General features: G+C 45.5%; 1 protein-coding gene across 1 annotated transcript; it reads left to right on the top strand.

Moving 5' to 3' along the window:
• Positions 1–9,565: 9,565 nt before the first annotated feature.
• LOC136520509 (probable sulfate transporter 3.4) lies at positions 9,566–15,346 on the top strand. The gene is made up of 10 exons (XM_066514050.1): positions 9,566–10,155; positions 10,326–10,374; positions 10,464–10,671; positions 10,810–10,981; positions 11,152–11,217; positions 13,206–13,313; positions 13,449–13,565; positions 13,703–14,393; positions 14,481–14,557; positions 14,653–15,346. The coding sequence occupies exons 1-10, from the start codon at positions 9,766–9,768 to the stop codon at positions 14,791–14,793; spliced, it is 2,019 nt and encodes a 672-aa protein (XP_066370147.1). The 5' UTR covers positions 9,566–9,765; the 3' UTR covers positions 14,794–15,346.
• Positions 15,347–15,457: the final 111 nt, after the last annotated feature.

Genomic DNA, 15,457 nt, shown 5'->3' with positions numbered 1-15,457 from the left:
GCGTTAATTCAGTCTCGCATTTCTGCTGTGCACACCAACCCCTACTTATCCTCTCATTGCCACTAATTTAGAAGTACTTGTTGTAAACTATGTAGTTACATTAAAGCTAAACCTTTATAAGGATCCTTTGGCGCCAATATATATATAGGAGTACATGGTTATAAACTGTGCAATCACATTAAAACCAGTCATTTGGAACATAGAAATTTTATAGGAATTAGTCTAATTTTGCCTGAAAAGTACAAGTACAAAAAAATCCCAACGTTCCAAGCAAGGCCTATGGCGTGGATTAGCCCAAGAGCTAGTAGAAATTGATTCAATCAAGAGATGAATCTGATCATTAACCAGGGCGTTATGGGCTTTTCCTAGGTGCTTACCTTGTCTTTAATTATAGTATAAGTCTTATAGTTTGGGTGGAGAGAATAGATCAAATGAGGACAGTTCCAACCTAGAAACTATGAGACCTACACATGTAGACATTATACATAGAAACCTTGTTTCCAATGGATAGTTTCTTTAAAAATAACTTTTTGTCTAATCATATATTTTCTTTCTCCATCATCTACTTTTTTTTGCGACGAAAGAAGAATTATATTAGATAATAGCTGGGTACATCAACACATTACAAGCACTTTGGAATACACTACATATATCCATAAACTAATTTTCATCTAAATTATACCCACACTGTGAAAAGCTCTAGATCTCAAAACCAAACCTATTTCACGCTTTGTATGGATGACCGCACAGGCAAACACTCGGCAACAAGCCTGAGAACAGATGCCCAACGAACGGTGGCCAACATCCTTGCAGGCAGAGTTGAGAAACTTCTTTCTTGTGTCTTCCATCTTCTTCTTTCTGCCACTGAAGAATGAGGAAGACTGATCTGAAACTTATTCTCCCTAGTCCTTTATCGTGGCCAAATCTAACCACAACAAAATGGAGAAGAGTCCGGAGAAAAGTATTCCATGGTAGCGACATCATCTCCTCCTTGATGTCGCCATCTGGAAAGAAAAGTCTCCATATCATCATGCCGAGGAAGATGTTGACGCCGTTGTTGTCATCCTCATCTTCAACAAAGCTGTCATGGAGAAAATGAATCCACCTGCCCCCTCGCCGTCGCTGGAGAGGAGGAGGAGATAAGTCCCCAATACAAAGAAACTTGGCATGGAGAGACCCGAATCTTAAGGACTCGATCTACTAGAAAATCTTATTAAAAATGATGGATCCCCACTCCCTTCGGCCTCCGGCGATATGCCGGAGGGGGAAGTGAGGGGGGACCAGCGGTCGTGGAAGCGGGGAGTGGCGGCGGCGGCGGCACTATGAGAGGCGAGGGCGAGTCACAAAGAGGGCTGCGAGGCTTGTTATGGACTACGCCATCTTGTCAAAATTTTGCATGAAAATTACAAGTACAAAAAATCCCAGTGTTCCAAACAAGGCCTATGGCATGGATTAGCCCAAGAGCTACTCGAAATTGATCCAATCAAGAGGTGAATCCAATCATTAACTAGGGGCGTGATGGGTTTTTCCTAGGTGCTTACTTTGTCTTTAATTCTAGAAGGTCTTATAGTTTGGGTGGAGAGAATAGATCAAATGAGGACACTTCGAACCTAGAAACTATGAGACCTAAACATGTAGACACTACACATAGAAACCTTATTTCCAATAGATAGTTTCTTTAAAATAACTTTTTATCTAATCATATATTTTCTTTCTCCATCATCTACCTTTTACGTGTCTTCTTACTTTAGTTCTGTGTAAACATATAGTTTCTTATCTAAGAAACCATTTTCTTCTCTCTCTCTCTCTCTCTCTCTCTCTCTCTCTCTCTCTCTCTCTCTCTCTCTCTCTCTCTCTCTCTCTCTCTTTTAATTTCAATGCCACATCACCATTTTGTCCTATCTCGTTTTGTTGGGATTAATATGAGCTCCAAAATGACCAAATTGTCAATAGTAAGATATCGAGAGGACTTGAGATCTTTGTTGTCCATAATCACAACAGCAAAATGTGAATGTAATTGCTTCATTTGCATTTGCCATCTAGAACCCACTAATTTTGCTAACAAAAAATATGCATAATACTTTAGTTTTCATAAGAAGCATATTATAGAATTATTCAATGTACATATATACTGAATTTAGCTAAGTTGGTCATATTGCTTTTAGTAGAACCTACCTACCCGAGTTCAAGTCCTAGACTGACATGGGTGCCAGCTCATTCTCTCAAAGGTATTCATAAGGTACGTGCTCATTGGCCGGTTGAGTGTGTGTCTCTCTAAGTATTTGCATTTGTACTATGTTTCACAAAAAAGAATCAAAGATGTTTCGTTGGAGCTCACAAAACAAACTTTTGTTTAAAAAAATCTTCCTATCTACAAGCATTTACAAAAGTGAGAAGATGATATATGTTTGGTGCTTCTTCATCAGCAAGGGATATGAGAGATGATGATGGTGACAATGACACACCGATTTCGAGGAATGACGCCTCAAGGATGCACGTGAGTCATGGCAAAGCCGAGCAGGTTAGTGCTATTTAGTTTGGCGAGAGATGTTTAGCTACATCAGCACATGCTATCAATTAAGTCAAGCCGCAATCACACACATCCACGGACATCAACCGTACATAGCAAAGATACATGTATGCGTTTCACCTTGTATGTACCTATCTAGTTTGTTTTGGTTATTGGCCGGAACATATATGTCGCTATTGACCTCATTGTGGGTGACTCGACAGCTCCTTTTTCCTACACCTTATTTCTCATACACCTATCTAGCTAGGACCCCAAATTGAGAAGGCATGCAAGCTGTCCAGAACATGACCGGTGATATATTGCACAACATGAATTTGAGCAAGCAATGAACACATCTTGCATGGAGAATGCCTACCAATCTATTAGCATTAATTTGCTAGTTTTGGTGCTCCACTCTTAGCTTGTATCTATTTTGAGGTGCATTTGCTGGCCGAAAATTTCATGTTGCCAAATTGGCCTCTAATATCACATCCTCGATCACCACGATTAGGGTTGCCAACCCAACGATAGGCGCTATATATGTGTATGCATTTCACATGGTCATCCACTAGGTGACCATGCATCTTTGCTTACCTTCATTCAAAATGTTCCTCAAACGTTTGCAAGAAAATGTAGGACAGTAGGTACATAGGTCACCTTTGGAAGGAAGGTATAGGCTATTGACTCCAAGGATGGTGAAAGCTCTAGTTTGGTTTTGGTGAATTGATGAAACCCTAAGTGCTAACCTAGTTTATCAAGTGACCATGAGATATGTAGCACATTCCAAGTTGTGAAGCAAATGAAGATCATGACATGATGATGGTGATGCTATGGTGATGATCAAGTGCTTGGACTTGAAAAGAAGAAAGAGAAAAACAAAAGGCTCAAGGCAAAGGTATAAATGGTAGGAGTTATTTTATTTTGGTGATCGAGACACTTAGTGAGTGTGATCACATTTAGGATCGATAGCCGTACTATTAAAAGGGATGAAACTTGTATCGAAATGCGGTTATCAAAGTGCCACTAGATGCTCTAACTCATTGCATATGCATTTAGGATCTAGTAGAGTGCTAACACCCTTGAAAATGTTTGTGAAAATATGCTAACACATGTGCACAAGGTGATACACTTGGTGGTTGGCACATTTGAGTAAGGGTTAGGAACTTCACTGACGGAGTGTCCGCCTGTAGAGTGCGGACAGTCCGACAGTGCCACCGGTGCCCTAGACAGAAAAGACTAAGGTCACTGTAAGTGACCGGACGCTGGTCTCTGAAGGACCGGCACGTCCGGTCAGTAGCAGCAGAAGAAGCACAACATCGGTCATTGACCGGACGCTGGCTGGCTGTGTCCGGTCACACTAACATGGTCATGCATAGGGGAAACGCCAAGTGACCGGACGCTGGGTGAGTCTGGTCGAGCATGACCGGACGTGTCCGGTCGTGAAAAGTCATCTCTGGATGCTTATTGGAAATGACCGGACGCTGGGGTTCAGCATTCGGTCACTTTGAGCTGCTGCGTCCAGTCGTCACTTGACCGTTGAGATCGAGCGATCAACATTTGAAGAGAGGGGACACGTGGCACGCATCGCGTGATCGGACGCTGAGGTCCAGCGTCCGGTCACCCCGTGTTGTGCACAGTGAAGGGGTACAACGACTCTATTTCGTGGGGGCTTCTATTTAAGCCCCATGGCTGGCTCAAGCTCACTCCCTTGGCCATTTGCATTGACATAGCAACCTTATGAGCTTAGCCAAAGCCCTCCCACTCATCTCCATCATTGATTCATCATCTTTGTGAGATTGGGAGAGAATCCAAGTGTATTGCTTGAGTGATTGCATCTAGAGGCACTTGGTGTTTATGTTTCACTGCGGGATTCGCTTGTTACTCTTGGTGATTGCCGCCACCTAGATGGCTTGGAGCAGCGAGGATCGTCGAGCGGAGGTTGGTGATTGTCTCCGGCTCCGATCGTGGTGATTGTGAGGGGTTCTTGACCTTTCGCCGACGGAGAGCCAAAAGGTACTCTAGTGGATTGCTCGTGGCTTGTGTGATCCTCATCTTGTGTTGGTTGTGCGGCACCCTATTGAGGGTTTGGCATGTGAAGCCAATTAGCGCGTGAACCTCCAAGTGAGTGAATCGCCACAACGAGGAGTAGCTTGCCGGCTAGCAAGTGAACCTCGGTAAAAAAAACATTGTGTTCATCATTTGATTCTGAGGTGATTGGTCTTCATTGGTATTCATTCTTGTGATTGATTGGCACCTTCCTCGACACGGCGGTATAAACAAATTGCTCACTCTCTTTACTTTAGCGCAAACTAGTTATCAAGCTCTTTAGTATAGCTAGTTGTGAGAGCTTGTTAGTTTGGTTAGTGTGGCTCTTTAGCTAGCTTTTGAGAGCACACTAACTTAGTGTAGTGACATAGTTTTTGTGTGGATAGAAACTACATAAGCTAGAATTGTGGTAGGTGGCTTGCTATTTTAGTAGGCTAGCGCAACACTTGATTCGCCTCATAATTATCTAACCGGTTTGTTAAGTGTTGTTGTTGAAATTTTAATAGGCTATTCACCCCCCTCTAGCCATTAGGACCTTTCAGATGGATAATTGGAAGTTTCACTCTATGCGGTAAGTGATATGATGGGACACTAGAACACAGATTCATGGAGGCTAAGGCTAACATCGCTCAACAACCTCGGGGTGTCTTTGGATGTTTTGTAGGAGCACCTGGTGGAGAGCCTTCGCTCGAAGGCCAAGACGACGCGGAGACTTGGGAGGCGAAGGCGGAGGTCCACGTGGGGGACCCAGAAGGCGATCCTGCAGAGCCTTTGCCGGGCACGGCGAGGCCTCCGCCTGCAACCGACGGGACGGGCGAAGGCCTGCCCATGAGCCCGCATAGGAGCGGCGGGAAGTCAAAAGCGGAGGCTCCCATGCGAAGGGCGAAGACATCTGCACCCTGAGGAAAGAACCGGGTCGTGCGGAAGACGACAGAGACAGTACGGCCCAAAAACTAAAAATGGGCCCTTGGTGGGCTTGAAATCGGGGCCCGAGGAACACAGGCGGTGTAGGAGGACAAAGCCAGAGAGCACCCTGAGTGTTAGAACTAGTGTAGGAATATCTCGGGAATATGCCTGAGTGGTTAGAGGGCAAGATTGTAATGTACGAAATTGGCAAGTGGTACTCTATAAAAAGGGGAAGGTGTCCTGTGTAAGGGGGGGGGGGGGGGGTTGGTGAGTACATTTATGGAACCCTAACTAAGCTTGGGCCCACTTTCCTCTTCTCATACCTTCGCCCGGGGCACCCGGCTGGGCGAAGGTCTTCCGGGTATTACTTGCTGGAAACCCCAGTTTTCCAACATGATAGATGCGCCTTGTCATTGAAATGTTAGCTCAACGTGTCTCAAAAAATGTGAAAGTGTAGTAAGTAGCATTGCACTGAAAAAACCATTACGACTCTCCACCGGAGTGGTGTGTGGCATGTTCAGCTTAAGTTTTTAATGCTAGCTTTGCATTCCCCTACCATAGATTCTACTTAAGATAATCTTACTCATTACGGCATATAAAAACATTTGTGCCATATATACCTTCGACTCCAATAATAATGCTAACAACCAATAGGTATAATCCTTAACATGTCATCACTGCAATTTCCCTGATGTCATGGACACATCAATTAATATCATATCGAGGATTGAGGGATTTTTTCCCACTGCCAAATAAGAATTTATTGAATGGGGGTATTTTTTAAGTTAAATGGATTGATAATAGATTACTAAACAAATGAACTCCTGATTAATGAGCATAACGAGTAGATATCAAGCTATCTTGAGTGAATATAATCCATCTGCCAATATTTTAGCATTACATTTGGAGAAGGAATGAATGCCTTCGTTTGCTTCTTTTTAGTTAAAATAACACACCCCTTTCCCAAAGTAATCATGTATGGATCAAGCATGGGTGTGCTCCAAACATCATTATTCCTAACTCCAAAGCCTACACATGTTACTTGCCTCACCGGTCACCACAAATGTGGGCCCACCAATGCACACGTGGCACGGACACGCTGCCCTGGAATCTATCATTCCCCTACTGCTTTCACTAAACAAAAAGCTGCGCTCATAGCTACTCATGGTCACAGTCACAGAAAAAAAAAGTTAATCATGATCAACGGATGGATATACACGACCGTTAAAATTGGGCACCCCACTGAGCATACGAGCACAAAGTGATGCAGAGAACTTACCACCAATTGCGGGCAACCATTCCATCATCCAGCATCCATCCAAGAGCCAAATACCAAAAGGCATTCACCTTCCACCAGGAGTTTCTTCCTTTCTTTTTACAAGTGTGGTGAATCTGCAGCTTCTTTTCTTTACTAACTAGGGGGCGGCACTAGATTCGAGACAGATTCACTGCTAGAATAACTTATTCGAGACAGATATATAGAACTACTATCCTATAGCTGGCTGCAGAATAACTTATTCTGTAGCCACTTTGAGTTACGATAATTACTATGTTAATTTACGAGATTTACAGTAACTCCTTACTAAGTGGTTTACTATAACGTTATGGTAAATATTCCCATGTGTTATAGTAACACAACTATCGTAAATATGTATTGACATTATGGTAAATTAGTATATAAAATTATGGTAAATAGAGGTGGCTACAGAATAACTTATTTTGTAGCCGGCTGCTGAATAGCCTCTCCCTATATATATATATATATATATATATATATATATATATATATATATATATATATATATATATATATATATAGAACTACTATCCTATAGCTGGCTACAGAATAACTTATTCTGTAGCCACTTTGAGTTATGATAATTACTATGTTAATTTATGAGATTATAGTAACTCCTTACTAAGTGGTTTAATATAACGTTATGGTAAATATCCTCATGTGTTATAGTAACCCAACTATCGTAAATATGTATTGACATTATGGTAAATTAGTATATAAAATTATAGTAAATGGAGGTGGCTACAGAATAACTTATTTTGTAGCCGGCTACTATATATATATATATATATATATATATATATTACTACTGTCTTTTTTTTTAATAATGCTGCTATGTAGATTCGAATTGGGAATATATAAAAAAAGCCGACCAACAGTCGTCAGGAATTCCACAATGGTCAGGCTACGAAGGGTGCTATTGTCATGCATGTTAGGCGACTCATTTGTTTTGAAAAAAAAAGTGGGATTTAAACGAAGGGAGAAAAATAAAATTAGCATTTAGATAGCAAAAGAGAAAGGTAAAATAATAGTCATCTTAAGGTTATATTGTAGATGACACGTTTTGTTCCCTTGCTTTCTTGTTTAACCATGCTTGTCCAAGGCCTCATGAGAATCTATTTTAGGGCTTGTTTGGCAGGGCTCTGGCTCCTCTAAAAATGGCCTCGGCTCTGGCTCCTTTGAAGGAGCCGCTCCTCTAGAAGAGCTGAAGCTGTTCTGGAAAACATTTGGCAAAACGGCTCCTTCACACTAGACGACGTGAACCCACAGCAAGGAGCCGCGCTAAGCTCGTTTTTTAGCTTCTCCTGCGCAGACAAAAAATGGCTCCGGCTCCCCATGCAGAGCCCTTTCCAAAACAGGTGTTTGGCACAGCTCCTGCAGGAGCCGGAGCTGAAGCCCCTGCAGGAGCCCTGCGAAAGAGGCTCTTAAAATATTTGACCACCAAAGAAGTCGAAGAGTATATTGTTGACTTGTTGCAGTGTATCCACTCTGTTTCCCTAATTAATGTTTTATTTCATAAGGATATACCCTCGATGGTTTTTTTATTTCTTAATTAATGCCTCCCTTATGAATGCGGATAGTTGATCTATGGACAAATAGTGAAAACCAAGAAAGTAACTAAAAAATCTTAGCATGCTCTTGGTTTCGGGACTATATGGAATGTGTTGGTCCAAACTTAGTCTCTTTTTCTCATCTTTTTGATTGAGGGATTGTTGTTGTTCTTTACTTTTTGTTTAGGCCCTGTTTAGTTGCACCCTAAAATGCCAAATTTTTCAAGATTCTCCGTCACATCGAATCTTTGGACGCATGCATGAAGCATTAAATATAAATAAAAAATAAAACTAATTACACAGTTTAGACAAAATCCACCAGACGAATCTTTTAAGCCTAATTACATTATGATTGGACACTAATTACCAAATAACAACGAAAACGCTACAGTAACATTTTGCCAGAAATTTTGGCATCCAAACTGGCCCCTTAGTTGCGGCTAAACAGACGACGGAATGAGGTACCTGATAAATGAGGCTTACATGTCATGTATGCTTTCTTCTCCTTTCCCGCACCATACTCTATATGCCACTGCCACCCACGCTCTAGCTCACCTACGTTTGCTGATGCCCTACGCTCCAACTCGCTTGCTTACATACGCCCTCCTCAACCCGAGCATTGTGAATCACCTACGCCCGTGCCGCCACCCCCTCGCCGAAGTGGGTTGGTTCGTCCGCTCGATTTTAAGTAACCGTTTAAACCTACATCTGTGAGGAATATTCTCTTGCGGCAGAAATCCGACCTCTCAAGTCTCGAAACCCCATCACAACCTACTTGGTTTATACCGTATACATCTATACCAATTAATAAGAAGACTTACCAATTAATAAGAAGACTTTTGCTATTTATCTTATGATAGATTTTTTTGGTACTAAATCTGTCAGATTTCTATACATTTGATTGTGCTTTAGGATTTATGCTACAACTGTTAAAAAAAAAAATCTGTTGACAGATAACTGGACACTCTTAAAAAGAACTAACAAATCCTCCAAGATAATCCACAGTGCTCCGTTAAACTCCATGCATCCTTGTGCCTCAAAACCTACAAGACGATTTCGCCAGTAATAGGCGCACCCAAATTAACCACCAGTAAGTAGTCTCTGTCTCTCTTCTCTTCTCTTGCGTTGGTTCACTCGTCGACCGTGGTTCAAACCGGGGTGGCTTCTGGCTTGTCCCGCCTCCGGCCTCTCGCTCCCGGCTCCCTCCCTATAAAAAGTGCCGCGGCCTCCTCCTCCTCCGCAAGAATCCATCCAGCAAGCCAACAACAAACACCTTCCTCCCTCTCTCTTCACTCCCCTGCCGTTGCAGGACGGAAGCGAGGGCACGAATTAAAAGCCCAAATCGACAAGGCCGCCACGGCCACGCGCGCGTCGGTCGCCGCCCTTGCCGGCGATAACCGACGGGGACCACGCACGCCATCGACCAGCTAGCAGCGATTGACCAGCAGCCAGCCGGCATGGTTGTGAACAACAAGGTGGACAGCCTGTCGTACGACGTCGAGGCGCCGCCGCCCGCGGCGGCGGCAGCGCCACCTCCGGCGTCGTCGTCGCCGGCGCCGGTGACGCGGCAGGGCACCGAGTCCGCGTCGGCGTCGGTGCTGGAGCTGCACAAGGTGTCGGTGCCGGAGCGGCGGACGACGGCGAAGGCGCTGCGGCAGCGCCTGGCCGAGGTGTTCTTCCCCGACGACCCGCTGCACCAGTTCAAGAACCAGTCGTCGGCGCGGCGCCTGGTGCTGGCGCTGCAGTACTTCTTCCCCATCTTCCAGTGGGGGTCCGCCTACAGCCGCAGCCTCCTCCGCTCCGACCTCATCGCCGGCCTCACCATTGCCAGCCTCGCCATCCCGCAGGCACGTGCTCTGCTTTCCCCTGCTTCTCCTCCCCCTCCCTCGCCTTCATTCATTTCCTAGCTACTTTTGGCACGGCCTTTTATGGCACAGACCAGAATATAGGCCGGCCGACGTGCGGCGCGTAATAACTACCTCTAACACGGTTGCCGTTGCTTGCCGTCGCCGTGCAGGGAATCAGCTACGCCAAGCTCGCCAACCTGCCGCCGATCATTGGCCTATGTGAGTTTCTTCGAGATGCTCCTGCAAATTCCAAATTGGTAGGAGCAATCTCAATCTCTGAGCCTTGTTTGGTGCATGCATGCAAGCAGATTCCAGCTTTGTGCCGCCGCTCATCTACTCGCTGCTGGGGAGCTCGCGGGACCTGGCGGTGGGGCCGGTCTCCATCGCGTCGCTGGTGATGGGGTCCATGCTCCGGGAGGCCGTGTCGCCGGACGAGCAGCCCATCCTGTACCTGCAGCTCGCCTTCACCGCCACCTTCTTCGCCGGCGCCTTACAGGCGTCCCTGGGATTCCTCAGGTGCCATTCTGAACCAACCAACACTGTTCCATTGGCTGGCGCTAGTCGCCGGCGATCTCGATTGGCCAGCGCGGCAGAGCAGAGCAGAGCATCTCATCACGCATGCGCGTCCATTCCATGCATCGGCATATATCGCAGGCTGGGCTTCATCGTCGACTTCCTGTCGAAGCCGACGCTGACGGGCTTCATGGGCGGCGCCGCCGTCATCGTGTCGCTGCAGCAGCTCAAGAGCCTGCTCGGCATCGTCCACTTCACCTCCCACATGGGCTTCGTCGACGTCATGCGCTCCGTCGTCAACCGCCACGACGAGGTACGTCCTCGTGCTCTGTGCGACTGCTCTGTCGTCGCCCGCCGATCGTGATCCGGCCGGCCGGCAATGACAGAGCAGCAAGACTGTCTGCGTCTGGTATAAAATTCACCAGCTACGCAACAAATCATCCTCGTTCTCACAATTGCTAGTGACGACGACAATGGATGCAGTGGAAGTGGCAGACGATCGTCATGGGCAGCGCCTTCCTCGCCATCCTCCTCCTCACGCGCCAAATCGTAAGCTCTCTAATTCTGCTCTTTAATCATTTGGTTATTCATCATTCACCTTTACTATGTATATTTCTTTTGAACCATGCATGTACCGGATTCCATTTCCATCTGATTAGTTATCACAATCCTTCTTTGTGTCCAGAACTCTGTTTCTAGTTTGCCTGCCTTTGTCCTTCTGTAATCACCTTGGTTACGTATTTTTTCAATAAATTTTCAGTAGAGGCCTCTCCTGTTCCCTAAAAAAAAAGGCAAGAATGAAATTGCTAAGATTAAAGAACTAATTACTATTAGTAGTAAGAGAGAAATAAAGCTAGCAGGAGTAACAGTAGCCGCACATACAAAATGTCACACGGACCGTTTGTACAAGTGGTTTCGCATTTCTCCCGCGACACCGACAGGTGTAAACGAAACCGGGTAGAATCTGATCTCTGTCACTTTTCTTCTATTAAATTAAAAAGAATTGCTAAAGGGCAGATGCAGTTAGATTGATTGGTTAATCATCAGTCGGCAAAATTCTCTACGATTTTTCTGACCATGGTGTTTGGATGGACAGGTAGCTTAGCTTAGCTTCTAGGAAAGATGGGGCTGCAAAAAAGGAAGGTGGTGATTCAAACCCTGAGTTCATGGAGGGGCCCAAAGGGTGCCTGCCACTAACAAGGAATTTTTGACTCCACTGCATAGTTTAAGAAATGTCTAATAATTCATGGGGTGATTAAGAGCCACCTCCTGCTTCTTGGGACCTAGTAATGTTGACATATCCCCTCCCACCCCCCACCCCACCCCACCCAAAAAGAAAAGGAACTCCTTTCAATCCATTTACCTTATTACAAATATATTCCCTAAGTTCAACACATTGTCACAGTAAAAGAAATATTTTCTATAACAAAAATCAGCATGGCATAGTTCCCTAATTTAGGACCTTTTGAACGGTTTCAGTTAGTTATCCAAGCTAGTTGTGCTCTATGCAGTATACTTAAAGAAAAATGGTTCAGAGTTACTTGACTCGACTAAACAGTTGGTATGCCAAGAAAAGTTGTCCTCACCAGGCACCAGGCCTAATCTTCCAAGCTAGCTATCAATGGACTGAAACATGGTGCCAAAAAGTGTTTCCTCTTTAAGGTTGTGTATTTATAAATTGGGAATAGTTTAAAGCATCATTTTGTTTCCCTTTTATTTTAAAAACAAAAGCACCACTGTTTTATTTCAAGTAAACAAGAACCAAGCATATATTGCTGAAGCACACATGTATTTTGAAGCAGCACTTTGTTTGAATAGTAATAGTCTGGTGTGAACTTGCAAGTACCAATTGTGTGTGTTGATAGAATGTTAGCAAGCATTCACATGGCTAAACCACATGGATCAGATCAGATAGAGTAAGACGTGTGCTTGTGGCTTTAGAATCTATTCTGACAAAGCACCAGTGGAACCTTGCCCAATGCCCTTTTTGGGGAGAATGCGTCTGATTTGGCTTCTGATGTGTCACCTGTTAATATCCAACAAGTTGGCCATGGCCATCTGTGCATGATATATCCAACAAGCACCTCCATGAGAGTTGAGAGTGTATTATAAACTCTTTCTTCTAATACAATGATATGCACACTTGTGCGTATTCGAGGAAAAAAAAAGAGAGTTGAGACTGTAAATGATTCGCCATCACTCATGACAAGTGGCTATAGTTTCATCACTCTTTTAGCTAGCTGCCGATAAAATTGCTTAAGAAGGACGCTGCTCCTTGTCACTTGGTATGATATGATTAAAAGTGTCAGTCTGAGAATTCCACTCTGCTGGGGCGATGCCTGAGAAATCTTCAAAAAATCAGTGCCTCCAAAATCAACAGCTTTTTACATAATTTATTTATTTATACTCCTAAAAATTCTACTAGTAATTTACAGTACACAAATCTATCTATTTTGTCTTGTTGAGATTATAAAAGCAATGAATGACAGACAAACTTATCAACCTCTAATTTTGTTCGCTGTATATATTTTTTTCAGAGCAAAAGGAATCCAAAGCTTTTCTTGGTAGCAGCAGGTGCTCCCCTGGCGTCAGTGATCATCTCCACCATCCTCTCCTACATCTGGAAATCCCCCACCATCAGTGTTGTAAGTATCTTCAGTATAGCCCATCTGAATCAGTTCCTTTCAGACCTCAAATCAAAGAAAAAAAAATCATTATTCGTTGCTTCATCTGTAAATATCTTTTTCTCAAAATATCGTTTCACTTTCTGCAAAACACAGATTGGCATCCTCCCCAGGGGAGTGAACCCACCTTCAGCGAACATGCTCACCTTCAGCGGCTCCTACGTGGCGCTGGCGATCAAAACAGGGATCATGACAGGCATCTTGTCCTTAACTGTAAGTCAAATTTCCATGAAACTGCACTGCAGCGATGTGAATTTGTGATTTTGATTTCAAAATGCATGAAAGTTTACATTTTGACCCAGCTAGCTGAAGGAGATTTGTTATTTCGAAAAAAATTAAAAAAAATGCAGGAAGGGATTGCAGTGGGCAGGACATTCGCATCCATCAACAACTACCAGGTGGACGGGAACAAGGAGATGATGGCGATCGGGATCATGAACATGGCCGGCTCCTGCGCCTCCTGCTACGTGACGACGGGTTCCTTCTCCCGGTCGGCGGTGAGCTACAGCGCGGGGTGCAAGACGGCGGTGTCCAACATCGTGATGGCGGCGATGGTGCTGGTGACGCTGCTGTTCCTGATGCCGCTGTTCCACTACACCCCGAACGTGATCCTGTCGGCGATCATCATCACGGCGGTGATAGGGCTGATCGACGTGCGCGGCGCCGCCAAGCTGTGGAAGGTGGACAAGCTGGACTTCCTGGCGTGCGTGTCCGCGTTCCTGGGCGTGCTCCTGGTGTCCGTGCAGATGGGCCTCGCCATCGCCGTCGGCATCTCGCTGTTCAAGATCCTGCTTCAGGTGACGCGGCCGAACCTGGTGGTGGAAGGCCTGGTCCCCGGCACGCAGAGCTACCGCAGCGTGGCGCAGTACCCGGAGGCCGTGCGCGTGCCGGCGTTCCTCGTCGTCGGCGTCGAGTCGGCCATCTACTTCGCTAACTCCATGTACCTGGTGGAGCGGGTCTTGCGGTACCTCCGCGACGAGGAGGAGCGCGCGCTCAAGTCCAACCTCCCCTCCATCCGATCCGTCGTCCTCGACATGAGCGGTGAGCTAGCTAGCGCCATGGAACTGTAGTTATATTAAGTTATTACTCGCTTCATGTCATCATGTGGATCTTGTTCGATTCTTGCAGCCGTCACGGCGATCGACACGAGCGGTCTGGACGCGCTGTCGGAGCTGAAGAAAGTCCTGGACAAAAGAAACATCGAGGTACACATGCATACAGCTGCTGGCTGATGTTGCTACATAGCTGCTGTTCATCGATTTGGATTGCCAAATGACTGGATTTTGCCGCATGCGTGCAGCTGGTGCTTGCCAACCCGTTGGGGTCGGTGGCGGAGAGGATTTTCAACTCGGCGGTGGGGGATACCTTCGGGTCGGACCGCCTCTTCTTCAGCGTAGGGGAGGCCGTCGTGGCGGGGGCGTGCAAAGCGGCGCAGCCCTGACCGGCTGACCCTGAGGTGCCGGCAGCATGCATAGGATGGGAGCGTGGGACACGGGGGTCCTCTGACCAGCAGAAGAAGCAAGTGCTCCTCGGAGGAGGATATCGTGCTCCATTAGGGGAGAGGGAGACTACTGGTGCTGAAGGTAGTGGTAGGGCAGGACGAATAACATGGTGTTGGCCGCCTCCTCTCTTCCTCCGACCCGATGCAGATGCAGGGGAGGGGAAGAGTTTTTGAAGGATGTGACCAGTTGTTGTAGTTCTTCTCAAGTAATGAAGCGAGAATTGCTCCGTGGCAATTCAGGCCTTTTTTTGCACTAGAAAAGAATTCTCTGGGACTAGGTCTATTTTTACAGGGAGGGGCAGAAAAGAGGGAGTGTGCACGGCACCGGCATTGGTGTTTGGTTGGGAGATAAAGCGGTGGTGGTTGATTTTTGTGTGATTGTCGCCTTGTCGGAATCTGCTTTTTGGAAGAGCCAACGAAAAGTCTTGGATTCTTTCCATAAAAAAAGTCTTGGATTCTGTTTATCAAAATCTACTGCAGCAGAATTCAACCGTCGGTGAAAAACCAAGGAATAACTCGTGTCAAATTGGACCGTTAGACCACTAGAGTTTGATTCCTACAATTCTATATACTCGAATATGACAAGAGACCAACCAACATCATA

Source organism: Miscanthus floridulus, chromosome 18 (genome assembly GCF_019320115.1).
Source record: "Miscanthus floridulus cultivar M001 chromosome 18, ASM1932011v1, whole genome shotgun sequence".
In the NCBI taxonomy this organism is placed as follows: domain Eukaryota; kingdom Viridiplantae; phylum Streptophyta; class Magnoliopsida; order Poales; family Poaceae; genus Miscanthus; species Miscanthus floridulus.
The sequence above is the reverse complement of the archived record's forward strand: the minus strand, read 5'-3'. Positions and strand labels throughout refer to the sequence as shown.